The sequence below is a fragment of the Monodelphis domestica genome, chromosome 7 (assembly GCF_027887165.1).
Source record: "Monodelphis domestica isolate mMonDom1 chromosome 7, mMonDom1.pri, whole genome shotgun sequence".
In the NCBI taxonomy this organism is placed as follows: Eukaryota; Metazoa; Chordata; class Mammalia; order Didelphimorphia; family Didelphidae; genus Monodelphis; species Monodelphis domestica.
Window position 1 is genome coordinate 12,132,500 of NC_077233.1, and position 22,719 is coordinate 12,155,218.

The following is a 22,719-nucleotide window of genomic DNA, read 5'->3' on the forward strand; positions in this document are numbered from 1 at the left end:
CTTTAACTCACAAAAAAGAGAAATGCAAATTAAAACAACTGAGATTTTATCTCATACTCCATCAGATTGGCAAAGATAAAAAAAGAAAAAAATGATGGAAGGCATTGTGAGAAAAAAAAAAGACACTGCTGTGAAGCTATGAATTAGCCTATCCATTCTGGAAAGTAATTTTAAACTCTACCTTTTGACCCAGCAATACCACTAATAGGACAACCCTACCCTAGTCAAAGAGATTTAAAGAGGAAAAGGACCTTTAAATACAAAAATATTTACAACAGCCTTTTTTGTAGAAGCCAAAAACTAAACTAAGGGAAGGCCAATCTTCTGGAAAATGGCCGGACAACATATGCTACATAAAAATAATGGAACACTGAAACAGAAGAAATGATGAAATGGACAGTTTCAGAGGAAACTGGGAACTTCTATGACCTGATGCAGAGTGAAATGAGCAGATCCAGGAGGACAATTTACACAATGTCAGCAGTATAAGAAAATAAATAACTTTGAAAGACTTGAGTATTCTGAATGATGCAATGATTAAACCAGCAATCCAAAAGACTAAAGATTATCACACCAGTCAATCCCTGCTAGAGAAGGTGAAGGACTTAAAAATGTCAAATAAAACAAATGTTTGGACATAGCCAGTTTGTTTGTTTTTTTTTAATGTTCAAGGAAAAGAAAATGATCTTTGTTTCCAATGAATAATATTTGAAAATGACCAAATAAAATAATGTTTAAAAAATTGTTCAGAGGAGGCAAGATTGAAGAGAGGAAGAGAAGCCAAACAATTGTAAAAAAAAAATAATACAATTATAAAACAATAAACAAATACTAATGTGAACACTATAAAGAAGAGAAAGCAATATGGAAAGAAATTATTCAGTCATATAATACTTAGAAAGGTGAAAGGCATTAATTAGTTAGGGTGAGAGTAAGAAAGTGGGGTGGGCAAAGAGAAAAAAAACTAGCCTCAAGTAGTTAGGCAAGAGACACTCTAATGAAGCTATAAGATGGAAAACAAGGACTGTTAAAAGAGTCAAACAAGAAGAAAACCCAGCCTGAAACTGAACAAAAATGAGGGATCAAAGCAATTGTCTATCGAGGAAATCTTCATCAGAACGCCCCCAATTGGGTAAAGTTTGTTTCCCTTTCATTACCCATCTCCTATATGTGGATCATTACAAAAAAACCAAGAGAGTAGATCCAAGAAGTCTCTTAACTGTGTTCCTAACACCAAGACATTTAGCAAGGTATGGTAGCTAACAGAAAACTATTAGGAAATCTAACAAGATACATAGAAGAGGTTGCTCAATGTGAAAACAAGAAAAAAAATAGTCCCTGCCCTCAAAGAATTCTAATGGGTGAGATCTTTCCACCAACTTGTCAGGTACACAGTGAATATGCCTCGGCAACTATGTGTCTCCCACAAAAAAGGTAAAGTGAATAACTACACCAAGGAGCGTTCTCTACCCACTGCCTCACAACGCCTGCCTCTCCCTGTCTTACTACAGTAAATGATGTGAAGGCTTAGTTCCTAGAGAATAGCTGATGAACCATACTTTCCTAGTCTAAGTAGAATTTGGGAAGATATGGGTAGTGTTATAAGAGAAAGTTAAATTATGTAAGAAAGTGTATAAGTTTACAGAGAGAAGTGGCATGAGAGCAGCAGGAAGATTCTAGAACTTTGAAGGAAGGGTTAGACTGGGACTGAGGCTGTTAGCTGCTCTCTCTGGAGAATATCTTGAGGTGGTAGGCTGCATTTCCTTACTGGTTGATCCTATCCTGACCTGCTTGCTGTATTTCAAGGCAGTTCTTGGTGATCCTAAACCATCTGGAGTGATTGTGAGACAAGGCCTGGATCTTTTTGGATCTAGGACCTTCCCTGGGTCCTATCAAAGGATTACACAAACCCTTTCCTTAAACCCAGCTAAGGGGGGGTTAGTTGTAGATTTAGTCAAGATCAAGGACTGAGGATTTAGGCAGTTAGGGAAGATTAGAGTAGGAAATTCACCCTGAAGAAAGCTCTGTGAAGAGATATTAAAATCTGGAGAGTTTTAGGTAGTTTTACATTAAATTAGATTTATTCAAATCCCCTTTTCACCTTCCCTTGACTAATAAAGTCATCATCTATTCTTGATATAACCTGGACTGTGTTTGTTACTTCAGTTCAGGCTTTACCTGGGCTGGGCCTGTCAGCCCACACAAAGTTATCCTTCTGATACTAGCCTACATTTAAACATCTAATAACATCCCCTAAACCACTCTATATTACAGTAGAGAACAGGGAACATCCAAAGGCTCCTATATACTTATGGTTAATTCATGGGGCCCAAAGGAAAATGGAAGAAAGAATCTCAAAAACATCTCCAAGTTTATCAAACTTGGGCAAGAAACTGAAGACTACAGGAAAACACAGACTATGTTTTCCTCACTGGAATCCACTGAAGGCAAAGGATGAAGAGGAGAACCTCTTGGGAGAAAACAATTCAATAAAAAAGATGCAATTTAAATGTCTGGATGATAGTTTAAAATAAAGGAAGAACATCCTGACCAAGGATGGAATGTATCTAACAAAGACTGGTGAGATTGGTGTCTTAAACATCTAATCAAGAGTTTTAGGCCAAAGAGAAAGAAGAAAATAAACTACCTAGGCCAAGCCATCAAGCTATTATAGTAGCTTTAATGAAAAAATGATAGCAACTGAGATGCATGGGAATTTTCCAGATAATGTCTAAGCAAGGAGGTAGTAAAAAAAGTACAGCCTCAAGTATCTGTGCAACAAGTCAGAGGTAATAGAGGTCTTCAAGTTAAGGAAGCAACTCACTGAGACTTAGATAAATCCCAAAAGCAGACTATGATTTCTGATTCAATATGCCTTATTGATGGGGGAGAATGGGGACCTATGAGGTTCAAAAAGCATGTGTGTGTGTTTGTTGGAGGGGAAGGGAAGGTATTTCAGGGAGAAGTATCCAGTAGCACAGCTATTAAAATGCTATTAAGAGTGGGGAAAACAGGATGAAGAGCATTCGGGTGAAGATCACAGGACAGAGAATCAAAGGAATTTCTGGCAGAGCACTGAATAGAGCCAGGGGAAATCAAGTAAACAGAAAACAGGGATCTAATGCAAATACATTTTACCTCCTCTCTCACCTGGGCCTTCAATACAAAAAGGATTTGCAAAAAAGAGTAGGTAAGTTTTTGGCCAAAAAGTGGGATTTTGAGCTAAGTCTTGAGGGCTAGCTAGTGATAGAGTGACATGTGGAAGAAAGGCAAGTAGAATAAGACTGTGAAGGGCTCTAAATATCAAACTAAATATTTCCTCTTTGATCCCAAAGGCAGTAGGGAGGCAGCAGAGGCTGATGTGTTCAGAGCTGCCATTCAACAGGAAAGTCAGCAGAAGGTCATACAGCAGTCTATACCCAGATAGTGGCACTGCAGGGTACCAAAAACAATCCTTGTTGACAGAGCAGCTTGGGGGAAGAGTACAAATGATCAATTGAGGATGACTCAAGGTTCCAAAGCTGGATGAATCAAAAGTATTGCCCAACAGAAATAGGAAGATCTTATTTAAACTATCTCAAACAGATCTGGGCTAAAATGCAGGGCACAGTATTCTTCTCCCATCCAGACATCTCCCAGATGTGTTTCTCCTCAGGTCTTGCTCTGAATTATCTCACAAATTGTTTCCAAATGGATGTGCCCTGGACAACTCAAGCTCAGCAACTCTAACACAAAACTAATTCTCTTTCCCAAACCCTTCCCTCTTCCAAACGTCCTATCACTTTTCCAAAGTTCTCACCCCTAGCATTCTCCTCACTTTCACGCTCTATTTCTTTCTACCTTATCAACAGCCCTAACCACAAGCACTTCTCCCAGAGCCTCTCCTCCTTAGGTCAGGTCCTCATCATTTCCTTCCTAGAGCTACTCCAACAGTCCCTCACTGACTTCTCAGCCCAGGCTCCGTCTCTTCATTAATCAGTCCTCCGTAAAGCTGCTCTTGTGATTTTCCTCCAATGCAGGTTTGCCCACATGCCTCCAATGGTTCTCTATTGCCTTGAGGACAAAATACAAACTCATGACCACTTAGCTGTTCCCCTTATTTTCAGACTCACTGGACAAGAATTCCCTTCCTATGATCCTCAGACCAGCTAAATGGGAGGTCTAGCTTTTCCTCATCATAACACTGCATCTCCTGGGTCTCCATATCTTTACACTGGTCAATCTCATACCAAGAATGCCCTCTTAACTCACCCCATCTTGTACTCTCATCTTCATTATGATTAAATCCATAAGCCACCTTCAATGTCAAGGGTTAACCTGAGAGTCACGAGTTTCTCTAGCATTCTAGGAAAGACATTCTGAGCCCTTCAATATTTATAATAATAAAGTATTTATAAATAAATGGAGTAAATGCTAAATTTTAGTCCGAGGTCAAACATAAAAAGAAAAACACAATTTTTTCACAGTCAATTTCATGAATGGATCCCTTTTTCATGGATCCCTTATGAAAAAAAAAAAATCCTCCTTTAAATAAAGCCTTTCTGATGCTACCACTTCCTAATACCTTTCTTCTCCAAGTTACCTTACGTTTATTTCACATATTTTATATATATTTATTTACATGTAGATTCCCCTAACTTCTAGAACATTAATTCTTTAAGGTTAGGGAATCATTCATTTTTGTCTCAGGTTACCCACCACCTAGCACAGTACATAAGACTCTATTGCACCCTCTTTAAAAATAAAAGACATAGCTAAGCTTCACTTGCCTTAATGATAATTCAATTCCTCAAAAGGTAGAACAATCAATAAGAAAGACTACCCTGATTCTCACTGAATGGAGGGAAGTGACTACTGGAGTATGTGCCATCTGAAATGTGCCCTAGATTTAGATGAAGAAATTTTAAGGGTTCAGAAAAAGGCAGGATTTCATGGACTAAATTTTGCAGAAGTCCATTAAAAGAGATGGGAAAATTTCAAAACTGTAATGCAATGAAGAGAAAAATGGAAGTTCTATAAAGATACTGATGGGGATTCACAAGGAATTCAACAACACACCAACTTCAGTGTTTTTTAAAAAGATTTCATCAGGATGGCAAGAGTGACAGTGTGAATAGAGCTGGTTTAATAATCAGCAAATGCAAGTTTGAGTACTACTCCTGGCACAGAAAGGTTATATGGCCAAGGCCAAGCTACTCAGGGTTCCAATGCCACCAGATAATGCTTCCACTGCACACCAAATGTGTCCAACTGAACTAGTACAATGAGTTTCATTGTTGAGAGTTCTCTATGGCAAAGAAATCAGAGGTTCAAGTCCAAACCATGTACAAAAGACAAATGGTAACAAAGGATGAATATTATCCGTGCCTGCCAGAATTGCAACTGTGGGGTCCGGGAAGCAGCCACCTAAAAAGACCATAGGGGGAGAGAGGGGAGACCAAGCACGCAATAGAGAGACAGAGTCAGTCTGATAGTGTCAAGGCTCCGTTTATTGCAGGTGCAAGGCAAGAATATATATGCTTAAGGTAAAAGGGGGGTGGTGGTGATTAAAGACTGTTTGTACCAGGAGGGAACATGAAGAATGGTTATTGTTATGGTTTGTGGCCGTTGGTCTTAGCGACACCTGTTTTCAGGAGGTAACTTGTTTGTTCAGTTTCCCAATGATCCTTATTTTGTTTCAGGTCAAGTTGTCCCCAAATATGGTCTCTGACAGAATATAAAAGGATATAAAAGGGTACCAATGTCCTACAAAGTGTTGAAGCTCAAAAGGAACAGAAGGTGACAAAGAACTACATAAGAAGGTCATTTAGGCTAAACTAGAGGTAAAGAGGAGAATCCAAAGGAGAGAACTTCTCCTTGGGGTGAACGAGATGACTGACAACAAAGTTAGGGAAGAGCTGCTCTCTTATTTTGCTTCTGTTTTATCTGCCTTGGTCCTGGAAATAGGAACAAAAATGAATAACGTAGAATTGACAGCTAATAAAAATGAGAGTTAAATGTAAGAACATCAAGCTCCCTTGTCACCAAGTCGGGATAAACTATCTCCTCAAGCAGTAAAGGAACTGGCACTTGTGACTGATGAGCCACTCACTGTCACTGAGATCTAGAAGATCATTGGAGGATAGAAGAGGCCCTGTGGGCTTTAAACAAAGCGAAAAGTCCCCAAATCAGAAGCTGTACCAGTCAAGGCCAGGGGCATGCCAGGTCACTAAAAAAGTACTTTATTAAAACAAAATCTGAACAGTTCATCTGAGTTATCACTGAGCACATGCCTAAGGGAGAATAGGGAAGAATGTAAACAGGTTTACTCACTAGTTTTTCTCGCTCTAGTCTTTGTATTAAACTCTCCAAGTTACTTCCAGTTCTTGTCTTTTCTATAACTTCATAAAGGCTGCAATACATTCCATTCTTCAAGACTGACATAAGAAAATACACAGTAAGATACTAAATCCATGCTTAGCAGATAATAAATATTTAGTCAAGTTGTATTACATTACCTTCCTTTGCACCTAAGTATGTTTCCTTATAAAAAAGGGCTGGAGGAATTTTCTGCTTCAGGTGGTCAATGCTCATAACAGTTTCGACATCTAACTTCTCAGGACTAGAAAAAAATTGAAAAGAAAAAAAAAGACTGTTTCCCTCACCTGAATCTTTCATATTTAATAAATCCAATTAAATAGCACATACAAATAGTCTTATGAAAAGCAAAAGTATATTTCTGGAACATACAAACAATAGAACTATGCTGATAATGACTAGACCAACATTTCGAGTCTTGAGCTTTTTACTCCATACATAATATTAGCCAAGCAAAACACCAAGCAATGCAGGAAAGCATTTCAGCCACCCATATAGTTTTCCAGTCTCTCTCTGTCTCTCTCTCTCTTTCTAACACATACACACACACATACACACACAGCATTTCAGCCACTCATATGGTTTTTCAGTGTGTCTGTCTGTCTGTCTCTCTCTCACACACATACACACACACACACACACACACACACACACACACACACACACACACACACACACATACACACACATGCCCCATTCTGAAGATCCAAAGAACTATCATATGACCAGTGATATAAAGAACTCTGAAACAAGCCAGTCACTCCATTGAAGAACCCTTACGAATTCTAGGCCGTTCCATACCCCTGAAGTTAACCTTTCCTTTACATGTCATCAAACTCAATAGTGTGAGTTCCTTAAGAGAAGGGATTCTTTGACTTCTTCTGACTGAATGTTTAACCCCTTTAAGGGATTCTTGGGGTCAAGTCATTCAGGGCCTCACCCTGCCCCTTGAGAAGCACAATGCAGGCATGCTGTGTAGAGTAGAAGGAGGATAAGACTCACCAGACAAGCTCTGTGACCCCAAACAGAAATCACTTACTTCTCTCAGTGTCCCAGTCAACTTTTCTACTACTAGAAGCTACAAACAATTGGCTATTTGCATTGGTACAGCCTTTTCTCACTGGGAGTACCCTAATCTAATAAAATTAAAGGAAAGAAGGGTAGGTGGGAGGAAAGGAGAGAGAGCAAAAGAGAGAGATCAAAAACAATGTTTTGTAGAGCTGGAAGAAACCACAGTGGTTATCATGTCCAACTAGTTATCCAGTTCACAAAATTCTTCTCCATCTAAGTAAAGAAACTATGTGGGCTTTATAGGAACATTTTAATTGATGTGGAATTCAATACCTTGAGCAGTTCTATCCATTTTCTAATTGTTCTAATAATGTATAAGATTTTCTCTTTATATCGAGGATTGGAAATTTGTAACCATGTATGTTCTACATTTGTTTCTAGTTAGTAAAACATGCAAGTTCTTACCTCTGGAGATACACATGAAGATAATACTTTATATACTTTCAGACAACTATTTTATCTCCTCCCAAAAGTCAGCCTTCTGCTGCTCAGATGTTGCCATGTCATTTGTCTGACTCCCTTGTTAACTCTCCTCAAAATCCCCAGGGACCTCAAAGACCATATAATGAAAATGGTAACTTAAAAAAAAAACCCTCTACAATACAAATGCTCATAGGCCTTTGCTACAGAACTCTGATAGGAAGGAGACACCAGCTTATAAGATAGTCCATTCTACTTTTGGATAACCCCAATTTTGGGGAAGTCCAATCACTTAACAAGAATAGCACTCCCTTTATGCTGAGTACAACGCTAACTGTTAGAGAACCTTCTGAAGGAGTTTACATTCTAATGAGACAATGTGCAATAAATTATGCCTATAGGTTAAATCATAATGCAAAATCAAAGTAATATCAGGGAGATGGCATTACCAGTTAGCAGAACTAGTAAGAGTGGATATATGCCGAATCTTGAAAGAATCCAGAAAAGCAATGAGGTAGAGTTAAGGAAGAAGTACATTTCAGTGATTGAAGAGGCATGGAATTGGGAAATAATGGAGGATTTTTGGAGAGGGATAGTGAGAACACAAGTGTCCAAAGTTGCAGGATAATAGATTATATGGAATATCATCAAGTGTAAAAAGACTAGAAAGATGGGAAAAGATTTCACTTTGTACATTCTCTATTTTGGTGAATTGATTTTCTACCCTATTTTTTCTAAACAGATTGATTGCAGGTTTATCCATTTTAGTGGAAATGAGCCAGTTTCTAATTTTATTTATAATTAATATTGGTTTTTGGTTTCTAATTTGTTTCTCTAATTGTTAACACTTCTTTTGTGCTCATTTTAGATTTTTTTAGCTTTCAAATTTTTAAAAATGCATTTTTAGTCATAAGTTCTTTTTCTACTTTGTTAGGGTATGTTTGTTTATAAAGACATTATTTTTCCTGAGGACTGCCCGAGTTGCAGCCCAAAATTTTTGATATGTTTTTTCATGACCATAATTTCCTTTCATAGCTATTGTTTCTATGATTTCTTTGACCTACTCATTATTTAGAATTTCATTAGGACTCCACTCAGGTCTGTGTCTTTGTGCCTCCCTGAACTTATCATTTTTATTGAGTTATGTTCTGCAAAGTATGTGTTTCTTATTTCTGCTTCTTCATATTTGTTTGTGTGAAGATAGGATTAACTCTCTCCTTGACTATTTTTAGCTATTCAAATCAAGAACTTAAAACCCCTACCTGACACTAAGTAAGAGAGTCTGCAAATCACTTGCTAGAGTGGGTGACAACTCCAGAGGCCACTGCCCCACCCCTGGGCAGTGCCAGGTAAATTGAAATACTGAAATTGGTTCTTGTAAAGTGGGGAAGGGACAGGAAGGGACATGGAACAAGGACTATAAAAAGTCTTGAACTTCCTGTCCAAGGGACTGCTCCTCTGAATTTCTTTTGGAGTTCATCTTTGACTCACTCTGTGTTGGTGAGCTGGACCGAAAAAGGAGACTCTTTCCCTGGATCCTGCGTCAGCTTGCTGGGTGAGTAGCTGACCTTCCTTTCCTAGCTTCTGAAGAGATTGGTTCCAGAGAGGTCTTCCTTTCCTGGAGGAGGCAGCATTAGTAGAACCCTTGCTGAAGACACCACCGGGATTCCTGGCTTAAGAGACTACCATGACTCCATGTGGAGATCAGGACTTGAGAGCCCTTTCTGGGTGGTGAAATGGACTTCTTTGTACAGAAATTATAGGGTATCTAGCTAGGGAATACTTTCTACTTCCTTCCTACATTTCTCTCTTTTATTATATCTCTATTAAACTAAATAATTAAGAGCAGCTAACAGAATTGTGACTGAAGAATTTTTTTAAATCAATGACCACAATATTACTTTAAAACTTTCATACTAACTTAAAAATGTAATTTTAAATTCTTAGATTTGTAATATCTCTGTGACATAATACATGGCCAACTTTGCAAAAAAAAACATGTAGTACCAAAAAATAGCAGTTCCATTTAGAAGAGGTTACAAGTCTTTTAGATCAAATTTCTCTAGAATTTGTTCAATTCTTTATTTCTACTTTTATCTTTCTATTCAACTTATCCAAAAATGAAAGCAAGACACTGAAATCTCCTCACTATAATGTATTACTATCTCTGTCTTTTAATACAAATCAGTTCATTTTTCCTATTAGACGGGGGTTTTTTTGGTTTTGTTTTTGGGGGGAGGGGTTGTTTGTTTGTTTGCTGTTGCCAGATAACAATTACAACTCCCACTTTTCTGGTCTGATCTAACATAGAAAAGTATTTTCCATTCTCCTATTTTTATACTGTCCATGATTTTTAAGGTATATTCCATATAAGTAACAGATTGTAGGATTTGGGGTTTTTATCCAATCTGTGATTCTTTTTCATTATATTAGATTGTTTAAGCTATTAACATTTAAAGATAGGCTTATATTTTCCTCTATCTCTGGCATTAGTTAAAAATAGAGAAGTAAGTCATTCAATGGAAGAAACTAGAAGAGAAGAATCAGAAAGGATAGAACTCAAATAGCCCAGCGTTTAAAAAACAAATTACTTAGGCAAGAATTCCTTTTTTGATGAAAATTGCTGAGAAAATTGGAAAGCAGTCTGGCAAAGATTAGACTTAGACTACTCACTACATTATAGCACATTCCACAATACATTCTAAATGAATACATGACCTTAATATTAAAGATGCTATTAAAAAATCAGAAGAGAAGCAATTCATCTCTCTCACAGCTCCAAAGGATATACTGCTAATCAAAGAAGGGATAGATACAATTATAGGAGATAAACTAATTAACTTTGATTGCACAAAGCTGAAAAGTTTCTATATAGTCAAAAGAATTGCACCTGGGAAAAGAAGTTTTTTTTTTTGTTGGTGGTGGTTTTCATTTTTTGGGGGGGCATGGGGGTTTGGGAGGGATCTTTCTATCAAATTTCTCTCTTATCCAAGACATACAAACACACACACACACACAGGCACACACAAACAAAAGCCATTCCCCAGAAAAATGGTCAAAGGATATGAATAAACAATTCTCAAAAAACTGCAAACTATTTACAACCATATGAAAGAATGCCCCAAGTTATTAATAATAATAAGAGAATTGCAAATCAAAACAACCCTAAGGTTTCACATCATACCCAGCAAACTGGCAAAGATGAACCAAAGATGAACCAAAGATGATACAGCCAATGGTAGAGGGGTTTTCAGAAAACCACTAAAATAGTGTTGGGAGAGCTATAAAATCAGTGCAACCATTTTGGAAAGCAATTTGGAATTGTACAAATAAAATAGCTAGAATGCCTATACTCTTTGACCCAGTGATTCCACTACTAAACTTTATCCCAAAGTCCCCAGATACACCAAAGTATTAACAGAAGCACTTTTTGTTATAGCAAAAAATTATAAAAAAAGATGACTCCTATCAACTGGAGAATCTCTAATAAACAAATTGTGTTACATGAATGAATACATGACCTTAGTAATTAAAAAAAAAGGCACAAGAAAAGCAGATCATATATCTCTTACAGCTTGGTAGGAGATGTATAATTTAAATAATATTTTTAATATATATTTTTTTAATTTTGGGTTCTAAATTCTCCACTTCCTTTCCCTCTTCCTTCCATGAGAAGGCAAATAATTTGATATAGATTATACATGTGTACTAATGCAAAACATATTCCCTTATTAGCCATTAGAGAACCCCTAGGCCTGACTCACCAAAAAAAACCACCAAGCATGCTTTGATCTACATTTAGACTCCATCACTTCTTTCTCTGGAGGTATTAACTTACATTTTTATCATAAGTCCTTCAGAATTGTGTTGGATCATTGTATTGCTGAGAATAGTTAAAGTCATTCATAGTTCATCACTGCACAATATTGGTGTTACTGTTTACAATGTTCTCCTGGTTCTGCTCACTTCGCTGTGTATCAGTTCATGTACGTCCTTCCAGGTTTCTTTCTTATTAGTGCAAAATAATATTCCATAGCAACCAGAGATTTGTTCAATCATTCTCTAACTGATAAGCATTCTCTCAATTTCTAACTCTTTGCCACCATAAAAAAAAAAAACACTGTTCTAAATACTTAAGAACATATATGTCCTTTTCGGTTTTTGTGGATCTCTTTGGGAGATAAGCCTTAGTAGTGCTATTGCCGGGTCAAAAGTTATACAGTTGTATAGCCCACTTTGGGCATGGTTCGAAATTGCTCTCCAGAATGGTTGAATCAATTCATAACTAGAAGAAGTGCTCTTAGGTAAACAACGGACAATGAGATATTACAATACTACAGAAAATTACAAATGTGATGAATATAAAGCATGGAAAGATCTCCAAAAACTGCTGTCAAGTGAAACAAGGTGAGCAGAGAAAACAATAGAACCACAACAATGTAAATTCAGAAACACACACACACACACACAAAAGGGGGGGGGGGTCAATAGACATGACTACTCAACCTCTTACTGAGGTAGGTCTACAAAATGCTGCACACTAGCCTTAGTTTCAGATTTTTTCACAGTACTGAATATGCTAGGGGTTTTTTCCTTTTTTCTTTCTTGATCTTTAAGACAATTTCTTCTTTCTTATCTATAAGATAGATATCTGGAAGAAGGAGAGGTAAGGATATGGGGAAATTATGGGTTTTACTTTAAAAAAGAAAGCAGCAAAGGGAGAGCTTGTGAAGGTCTTACACAGAACATAGCCAGAGCTGATGTATTTATAGCTAGTTCCTGGAGCTTACAAAGATTGCTGAAGCAGGGAAGAGGCACAGCCCAGATAGGGGATAATTGTAACAGTGAGATGAAAGATGCTGTGAACACAGACATGACAAAGACTTGAAACCAGAGTGGACACCAAAGAAGTCACAGATGACCCATCCCCTCCCTCAGCTGTGAAGGCACCTCTAAAATAGGGTCCTCCAAACTTATGAGAAAGAACACTACCCACATCCAGAGAAAGAACTGTGGGAGTAGAAACACAGAAGAAAAACAACTGCATGATCACATGGTTCGATGGAGATGTGATTGGGGATGTAGACAATCACCCTAGAGCAATTATCAAAAATATGGAAATGGGTCTTGATCAATGACACATATAAAACCCAATGGAATTGTGCATTGGCTATGGGAGGGAGGAGGTGAGGGAAAGAATATGAATCATGTAACCATGGAAAAATATTATAAATTAATTAAATTTTAAAAAAATAAAATAAAATAGGGTCCTCCATAGTTAACAGCATAAGTATGGAAGGGGAAGGGTTTAGGACACAAGATGAGATCTGGCTGGGGAATGTCCAACTTGGGAATATCTACAGGAAACAGGCCAACAGGTCATCTAAATCTCTTTTTTTTTTTTTGTCAAGTCCACTCATTGCTCAAGTTCTGCCCTCTGAGACAAAAAGAACAAGTCCTCTAACTCATGCATAGAGGATCCTTCCAATACATGAAGACACTAATCAAGTCCCCATTTCTGTAAGACGCCCCCTCTTGTCCTTAGATCAAGACCTCCACCACCTCACAGGAGGTGACTAAAGTAGCTGCCTCCAGGCTCTCCACTGAAAATAATCATCCATTCAACAAAGGGACCTTACTAAAAGTCACTTCAAGCTATGTGACCCTGGGCAAGTCACTTAACCTAAATTGCCTAGCCCTAATCATTCTTCTGTCTTAGAACCAATATATAATATCAATTCTTAAGACAGAAGGCAAGGGTTTTCTTTTTAATTTTTTTATTTAAAATATAAAATAAAAATTGCAGTCAGCCCCCTGACTAAACTTCCTATTTTATCCAGGACCAAATGAAAATTCTCATTTGACTTTGAAAGCCCATCTTTTAAAGGTCCCTTTTTCTCATCCCTTGCTTCTCAGGCCTTTTTATTACTCCCAGAACAAGAGCCTACATCTCTTGCCTATACTAGCTGTCCTGTAGGTTCAAATGCTCTTCCACTTCTTTTTTTCACTCCCCAAATTCTCTAGCATTTTTCAAGATGGGCCCAAATCCTACCTCCTTTCATCCCACCACACCCATGCACACACTCTTCTTTATGAGACTAATGTCAATTATCCTGCACCTACCTTATTTGTACATAATTGTTTTCATATTGTCTAAGCCCCTGAGAACTGGGACTGTGTTTTTTTCCCTTCCTCATTCTCTCCAGCATCTAGCATAGGTCTTGGTTCAAAACGACTTGTCCATTCAGGATGCATTCCTCTTCTATTGCCTTTTCTGGACAAAATATTTCCATTTCTTTTGACTGAAACTTACGCAGAATGATCCCTTTACTATGTTGGCCAGATACTTATCCACTCACCAATATTCTTCCTAAAACGCAGCACGGAAACTTGGATGCCTTATTCCACAGATGGCTTGATTGCTCCTCAGCTATGCCTCTAGATCTAGGATGATGGTGATGATGATGAAATATCGTCTTCCTCATGCTATAGACAAGGCCTATCTGTATGGCTAACACAGTATGTATGGGCTTTTGACAAGTGCCATCACATAGGCACCTTCTACTGGAGACCCAAGCATACATCAAACCACTCCATAGCAACATTTTCTCTATCTTCTGGTCACAAAATTAAAGTTTTAAACCAAAGTGTGAGATTTTATGCTGTACTCTATTGAAAATCCTCCTCTCAGATTCAGCCCAATCTAGCCTGACAAGATCTTTTTCTGAAAACTGAATATACCATCCTAACCATTCTGCTACCTGAAAACCTGAGAAGAACGACAGCCATGCATTTCCCCAAGTCACAATGCATGGGAAAGCTGAGAATCAGGAAACTTCGAGCCCAACCCTAACTCTGGCACTGACTGCATATGACTTAAAGACAAGTCCCTTAGTGGGCATCAAAGTAGCCTAGAGCCAAGCAGAGATCCTTGAGATCCCTCTCCACTTCCAAGAGAAAACTGAATGACCCATCCTCTAGTCCATAACTCAGCCTTTTTCCCACAAGGATAGCACAAGACTAAGAAATGCCTTGGTCAACTCTCTTTTTTTCTCTCATTCTACCAGTCTAAGTAAAGTTTGTCAGAAAAGGAGAGATTGAGTCCAGCAAAATCTGTTTTAATGAAGACAGGTTGCTTCCTTGTGATTGCCACTGTGAGGTGATCCCTCGACATCCCTTCCATCATATAGTCTATAATTCCAACAGCAAAATCAGGCTTATGGAGCCATGCTTTACTGGCTCTGTTTTCTTCCTCTCTCCTAAGTATATCCTCTATTTTCCATAATCATTCCAACATGGAGACAAAGAGTAGCTCTTGAATCACACCTGCCATTCTTTTAACTCTGAATTGAAGCTTCTATGGACCTAGAATATGATTCCATCTCAGCTCCATTCCTGGGCCCTATCTTATTCTTTCTCCACTTGGTCCTTTGACCATCTCCTCAGATTCCATGGGCTCCATGATTATTTCAATGCAGATGATTCCTAGGTTTATTTAGCCAATGGGAGAGCTTGAGCTCCAGGGCTACACAGTACCACCTCCCAATTGGGCAAAACAAACTGGATGTCCTGTGGACATATCAAATGCTACTTACCTGACCTGGCACTTTCTCCCTCCAATGTCTCGCTTCTCTGAACTTCTCTCTCTTCCTCCCAGTTGCCTAAGCAGATCACCAAGGTCAACCCTGAGTCCTCCCTTCCACACATAATGGCCAGATCTTGCCATTCCCACCTCTGAAGCCTCTCTCCAGTCTTGCTCCTTCACACTCCTCACCTGGCCACTACCCTAGTCCCAGGTGACGCAGAGAAAAGCCAAATTCCATTACAAGCTCAGATACTTCCTAGCACAGCATGAGACACTAGACAAGTCATTTGACCTGTATGCTCTATTTGCTTGTCTATAAAATGGAGAAAGTAATAACTGCACCTCTCTCCTAGGGCTGTTGTGAGGATCAAATGAGAACATATTTGTAAGCACTAACCCTAAATTCATGCAAACCTTAAAGTATCATGTGAATGCTATCTATTATTGTTCACTCTCAGGTCTAGAACCAGCCTTTTCACAGAACTTTATACATGAAAGTCCATCTCCTATGTCTATGCCCTTAACAGACTCCCTCCTTCCCAAAACATCTTAGAATCCTAATTCCCTTCAAAGCTTAAGAGCCACCTTCTAAGCAAGTTCTTTCTTGAAGTCCCCACTGGCTGTGTCCCTTTCCCCATTACATTCTCTTTATTCATGTACATGTCTCCTGTGACAGAATATAAGGGCAGGAATTATTGCACTTTTTATCTTATAAGATATGTACAGTGTCCATGGGATTGACTATCAGAAGAAAGATACTATCGAGGGAAAGCTGGGAAAGGCCACTCACAAAAAAAGTAGTTTTAATATGACTAAATCAATTTGCTTTCTTTAATAGAGCTTCTCATTAAAGTTTAAATTAACAATCTAAAACAAAAGTAGTAAAGTCTAAAGAATAATTATAAAGTACCAAAGAAAAAACAAAGGTTCCCAATAACCTCTAAACATTCTGCTCTTGCAATTTCACACAATACTCACAGTTTGAAGGGAAGGAAAGGAAGAGTAGCCGACTTCAAGTAAGCACAACACAGAAGTTTTCCTTTGTTTAAAAGCTCTCCTTTCCACAAGGTGTAATCAGTTTTATCTAAACAGAAAACATTTCAGCAGTGATCCATTTGAACTGCAGGAAAATAAAGGAAAAGTAGCCTAGAAACAAAACTATAAGCAAAGTATTAAAACCTTATATTCTCTGTGTTTTCACAAACTGAATCTAAATCCCTTGAGACTCTTAATGACATAATTTAGCCTTCAAAGTTTCTCATGACCCAGAAAGTTTGAGGCCATTTATGATTATAGAGAATGAATGGGTCTCCAAGCTAGGAAGACTCAGGTACTAGTACAGATTAGGCCCCATAGAGACTACATCACCAGGAGCAAGTCACTTAGTTATAAGACTCCAACCTGTATTGGCAGAGAAGTTGTTTAAAGGAAAAGTTCCCTATAACAATGAAATCACAAGTCTAGTCCCCATTTGTATCCCAAGAAATCTTATACCAATTTAATTCAAATCAGGTATAATTACAACAAAAATCTGCCTCTCCCCCCCCCAAAAAAAAACTGAGGACTGCTTTAATTTTTCTTCTTAATGAGCAAAAATGTATGGTTAAAATATTTAATTAACAAATCTTATGCTTAACTCAAATCCAATGACAATTAAACTACTAATACACCTAAAGTTTAAGATTAGCTAAGTAAACAACTAGAACTACTTCTAATCCACATGTCCTCTTAGGGAGGGCAAACATGGTCCAGGTATCCATGAGAGGTATGAGAGTGTGACCCTCCCTTATTTCAGGTAGAAAATGACTTAACCAATCAGTAAATAAAATGTTTTCACACAAGACCCTAGAGAGTGGTCCTAAGAACTTTTTATTCCTATTGTTATTCATTACTATTTGGGGTCCAGGCTGCCACTTTTGTTAAGGAGTCCGTTTTTTATGGTGTGTTAAAATCAGCTGAGACTCTTAAGTCACTGGTTGTTTTGTTGGTTTTTTTTTTTTTGGGGGGGGGGGAGTATTTCTTTGTTTGCTTGTTTTTTACACAAGATAAGAAACGAAGGGGGTTAAACAGAATTTGACACCTGTCTAGTAGCTGTAAAATCCCAGACAAATCCTTTCTTTGTTGATAAATCAATCACCCATAGTTACCTTTTGGCACATAGATCTTCCTCATCTCAATTTGCTCAATTGTAAACTATCACAAGCCTACCTTTGAGGTGCAATTCTCTTAAGTCTATCTACTGGGCCAAAGAGAAGTGAGAGATTCTGCCTCCCCTTGAATAGACGTAAAACCAAAAATTATTCTTTTGTTTGTCTGATGTAACTGAAGGCTTATTACACAAGCCTTGTGAAACTTCTAATGCAGCCCAGAATTTATTAAGGATTCAGAGTCTGTAGTTCAGTATTAAAAAAAAAAAATAGGTTTTGCCTACTAGATGTTTACATGTTGATAATTTCCACAGAAAGCAATGTCTATCAATAGACTTCTGCATATTTCCACAACAGAGTGAATGAAATTTTATAAGAGAACAGAGTCTATCAGATTATACATTATTCCCCATCAGGTACATGGCAAGCATCATATCCTAATTACCCAATGTTAGCTATTTCTTTTAAGTAACATTCTATCTTATCCCCAAGGCTAATGGTAAACTGAGGCTGCCAAAGTACCCCATTCCAAGGCATTTGGACCCACAAACCACTTAAAATTTATAAGAAATATTAGATTTTCCAAATGGTTCCTATTGTTTATAATTTATTAGAAATCTACATAGTTGAACAAATCAGAAGTCTTGTATAACATTTGAAGCTTAAAATGCATAATGTTCCTAATTTAGATAACCCTATTAAGATGAACAAAATTACATTATTCAGAAAGGGGTGATATTCATGATATGCCAGAAATCTTGATCACAAAACAACTTTTCATGTAACATTGTTATTACACTTCAACAAAATAAGGAGCAATTTGTGAATTTAGAAAGACCTAACTTTTAGAAAATCTTCAGTTGAGTTAAACTAAAAGAATGTATCCATAATTTAGTTACCTCTTAATCTAAGTTTGGAAATTCACTAATAAACTGATCTAGCACAATTGTTTGAATAAACTATTTAATTGAGCTCTCATGCTTTTAACTTGCATCAAATGTTCCAAATATATATTAGTTATTAAGCTTTTATTCAAATTATGGACAAATATAAAAGGAAACAACAAATTAAAATAAAATAGTCAAAGTGGGAGGAAGATAACTTACATCTTATGTGGCACTTTCCTTTAAAACGAATAAGGCCAAATCCTAAAAACTGCTTTGGCAATTTTGGCTGATTTATTCATCAAAGGGATAGAGAGATTGGGGGAAATTTAAGACTTGTCTCACACAGGCATTTTCTCTCCATTATGATAGATTACTGCTGCTGATTTTCTTTATTATTAAATTCATGGCAATGGTACACAGGAATCAAAATAATTACAATCTGAAATTGTTTTTCAATGCTTTGAAACAAAAAATGCAATTATTACTCTAATAAATCAAACTAAAGATCAGAGATCAAGTGGTCTGTTCATTGTTACTGAAGTAATGTCAAAAAAGATTTAAACCCAACATTCAATGAACACAGATTTATGAAGTACCTACTATGTGTTAGACCCTTGGGATGGAAAAGACAAAATTGTCCCTGACATGAAGGAGCTTATATACATCTTGTCTATAAGAACAGTAACCTTACTACATATGAATAACTTGTCGGAGATTTAAGTTATCAAAATAAAGTCTTATAATCATTTCACTATGGGAAATGGAAGAAAAGGACCTAAAATAAATGATAAGCTTTACACTGTTACCATCCCAGCACCTCAAAAGGAGGGGATACCTACTACTAAAAAGAACAACACCTCATCTTTAGTCTATTACATTCAGTAAGGCATGTGAGTCAACAAAGAGATCCTGAATTTGGAAAGGGAAGACAAAGAAGGTCTGAGCCTGTTCTCCCTCTGCAGGGACACATGGGATGTTGCTCCCTAATCCTGTATAAAAACAAGGAAAAAATAAGATAAACATTGCCTACTCTTGCTTTGGGTTACCAGTTCAACATATACTTAGAGAGAAGGAAAGAAAATGTCTCCATATATCCCTATCAGCCAACTTTCAGAAACAGATTTTCAGGCAAGATTTACCCTAGACTCTTAAGCAGTTCAATGATCAAACACATTTCAATAGTCCAAGAAAAATGATACATAGTTAAAATCCTTTGCAGACTCTGGCCCACCATAAAAATTCATTTAAAGTATAAATAACACTATGCAAAATTATTCTTTCAATTAAATTACCAAAATGAAGGAAAAGCATTGAGATTGTCTTACCTGTGGTCCTCTCTACATTAAAGCTGTTACTTCTGAAAAAGAAAAAAATATTACTTACAAAGCAGTGGGATATTTGTTTATGCTTTTGGGGGGAGGAGGGGCAGTTAATCCTATCTATGCTTCTGCCCTTTACTGAAGGCCTATGCTAAGTATAAGGCATGGGATGATCAACTGGATTGAATACGAAACCCCAATAACATCAGGTCTTTGGCCTGTTAAACTATTCCCAAGAAAGCAGGAGAAATGAGGCAAGTACCTAACAAAGTATATTCAATACAATATGGTAAATACAGACAACAGGTTCAGTATATTATGGCCATTTCCAGGTAAGATCATTCCTGGTTGGGGAGGAAAAACCCAGGAGGGCTTTCATGGAAGTAGCACTGAAGGATAAGTAACATTATAATAGATAGAAACGTTGTGGGAAGGTCTCTCAGATGTAAGATACAAAATTTATTTGTGCCTTACATTTCTTTTATTACAATCTAGCCAAAGAAAGGTGGGGGGGGGGGGGGGGGGCGGGCGGGGGATGGAAAACTGTGAAATCATGCTAGAGGAAAAAACTTGTTGGGAGACAGAATTCTTTCTTTTGTGGCGTTGCTTCTCATGAAGTGAATCATAGGCTCAACCTGGGAAGCCAAAATAGCTGTAATGATTTCATAACAAGATAAGAGGTAACTTTCTCTTAAATGTTTGTTTGTTTTGCCCCTAAAGTAATTATAATCTTAGCTTTTATCAATGTTCTTTCAATTCCCAGCCACATTAAAATGACTATTATTTCCCTGGTAATCATTTGAACCTCCTAGGCAGTACTGCCTCATCCACAATACTGTCTCATCATTTGCATTATTTGCTCTAAAAATCTGACTAATGTTTTATCTCATTTATAAATGTCTTTTTCCAAGGAGACCTCTTGGACCTTTGGACTGGTATTCAGAAGATCCTGAGATTGGAGAGGCATGTTTATGCATATTGATACTTCATGGATCCATGATCTCATTTCCACGAGTATTCCACCAGAACAGTAAAGTTTAAAAACCAACTCATCTGGTTCAATTTCATTTCTGAGAATACTCCAGAGGATCCAGCCATCCTGAAGGTGTTTTCCTTCATCTCTTCCCAGATGAGGACAGTGGAAAACAAAGATTTTTGACGTTTTATCCCTCACTCGCCCTACATCAGGGGTTTTCCTCCACACTTCTATGCTATTTCTCATGAGTCAGAACTGTTAATAGTCGGGAACCACCCCTAATATCCAGAATTCTGTGGAAACCCAACAGTGCTCTCTGGTTATGCTTTCTAGACTCCACACATAAAAGCAATTTCAAACCTTCAGATCTTCAATTGTTCCAACAATCAGAAAGCATTACTGAACATGGTGGGCACTGGGCTAGACATTAGGGTTCATTCTCCACTGTAAAGTCTATTAATTTTTTCAACATTTCTAGGTTCAACATGATTAAAGATGCCAGAATGGTGAATACTGGATAATCAAGGTTTTACTGCCTGATACAATGCCCCTGTCCTCAAGGAGTTTCCAGTCTGGATGAGAAGATACAATGAGCAAAGATATAGCATAAGATAATGTTCATGATAAAAGCTCAATAAAGCAGAATATGGACTCAAGAAGCTTCTAGAATCTATCTTTAAATCACCTCGACAAAAAAAAGAAAAAAATGTTTCCCATGCTCTTAGATGATAATCATTATCAGGAGATGTTCCACTGTTAGCTCATTTTAGTTTTTTGTCTGAGAAAAGATTGTTCAAGATCTCTTTTAATCTATTCAAATGTACTATTAGGTTGAAAATGACATATTCTATACATATTACTCTATTTCCTTTTTGTTCTCAATTGTTAGTCTATAACTGATCGTGGTGGTCTCTTATTTTTAGAATTTCTTCTGGTATGGTTGTGAGTTCATATTATTCATGTGTCATGTTATTGATTTGATTTTTTTTGTCCTCGTCTTTTTAAAGAAATTAACTTAAAGATTGATCAATTTTGTCAATCTTTTCAAAGGACCAGCTTTTGCTTTTGCTGTTTCTACAGTCTTTTTAGCTTCCACTTTATCTCTAGAAGGAGGGAACAAGACAGTTATAGGGAGAAATTTTGGTGGCATAAAAAAATTTAAAATATATCAAGAAAAATGTATTTTATAGATGAATTGGATAGAGATAGAGATAGAAAGATAGAAAGTTTTAGTTTAGCACTCAAAGAGTACAGGCACTCAGATCATCTAAGTCATTTTTGGTCATTCAAAGGATGACCAATAAAATAAAAATCATGAGAAATGCTTAATCAAAGAGCAAGTACTCATTTTTTTTAATTTAACAAAGACCTAGCATGTGCTAAGAGACTATACTAACTTCTGTACTTAAAAAGGTCACAACTACTATCATATAAATTTTATCTTACCTCGATGTAGTTAAAAATTTTGGAGCTGGTACATCATCTTTATAAGCAAAAGATACAACAGCATAAGGACACACATGTCTTGGTCGTCGCCTTAGCTCATCAAAGCCATATTCATAAAAATAATACTAAAAATTTAAAAACATAATGATCTTGATTTAAAAATAATTCATTAGTAGAATTAACATATTCTTAAATTCATTTCTCTGCCTACTTTTAAGAAACAGAAACACTAAGAAAGTCTGCATGATGCCTAGAATGTCACATCATAAACAAATTTGAGGAGCAAGGAAGAAATTACCTTTCATATCTATGAATAAGGAAGAGGTAGAGAGCAAACAAGGGACAGGATTACAGAAGATGAAATGACAAATTGGATTACATAAAATTTAAAGTTTTATATAAAAAAAGCCAAGGAAGCTAATATTAAATAATTTAATACATTTATAGTCAAATTTTTCTGTTAAAGGTCTCATTTCTAAGATAGATAAAGGATTGACTGAAATTTATAAAA

The 22,719-nt window shown here is 37.0% G+C and overlaps 1 protein-coding gene across 9 annotated transcripts in view; it reads right to left on the reverse strand.

The window, feature by feature from the left end:
* TASOR (transcription activation suppressor) overlaps positions 1-22,719 on the reverse strand; it is a 185,563-nt gene that overhangs the window by 134,264 nt on the left and 28,580 nt on the right. For all 9 annotated transcript variants that reach the window (XM_056804194.1, XM_056804193.1, XM_056804196.1 and 6 more), the window contains exons 7-11: positions 22,209-22,333; positions 19,793-19,824; positions 16,412-16,517; positions 6,498-6,601; positions 6,313-6,416 (exon numbers count right to left, since the gene is read on the reverse strand). In XM_056804194.1, the coding sequence (XP_056660172.1) occupies positions 6,313-6,416; positions 6,498-6,601; positions 16,412-16,517; positions 19,793-19,824; positions 22,209-22,333 (471 nt within the window). The remainder of the gene's footprint in view (positions 1-6,312; positions 6,417-6,497; positions 6,602-16,411; positions 16,518-19,792; positions 19,825-22,208; positions 22,334-22,719) is intronic.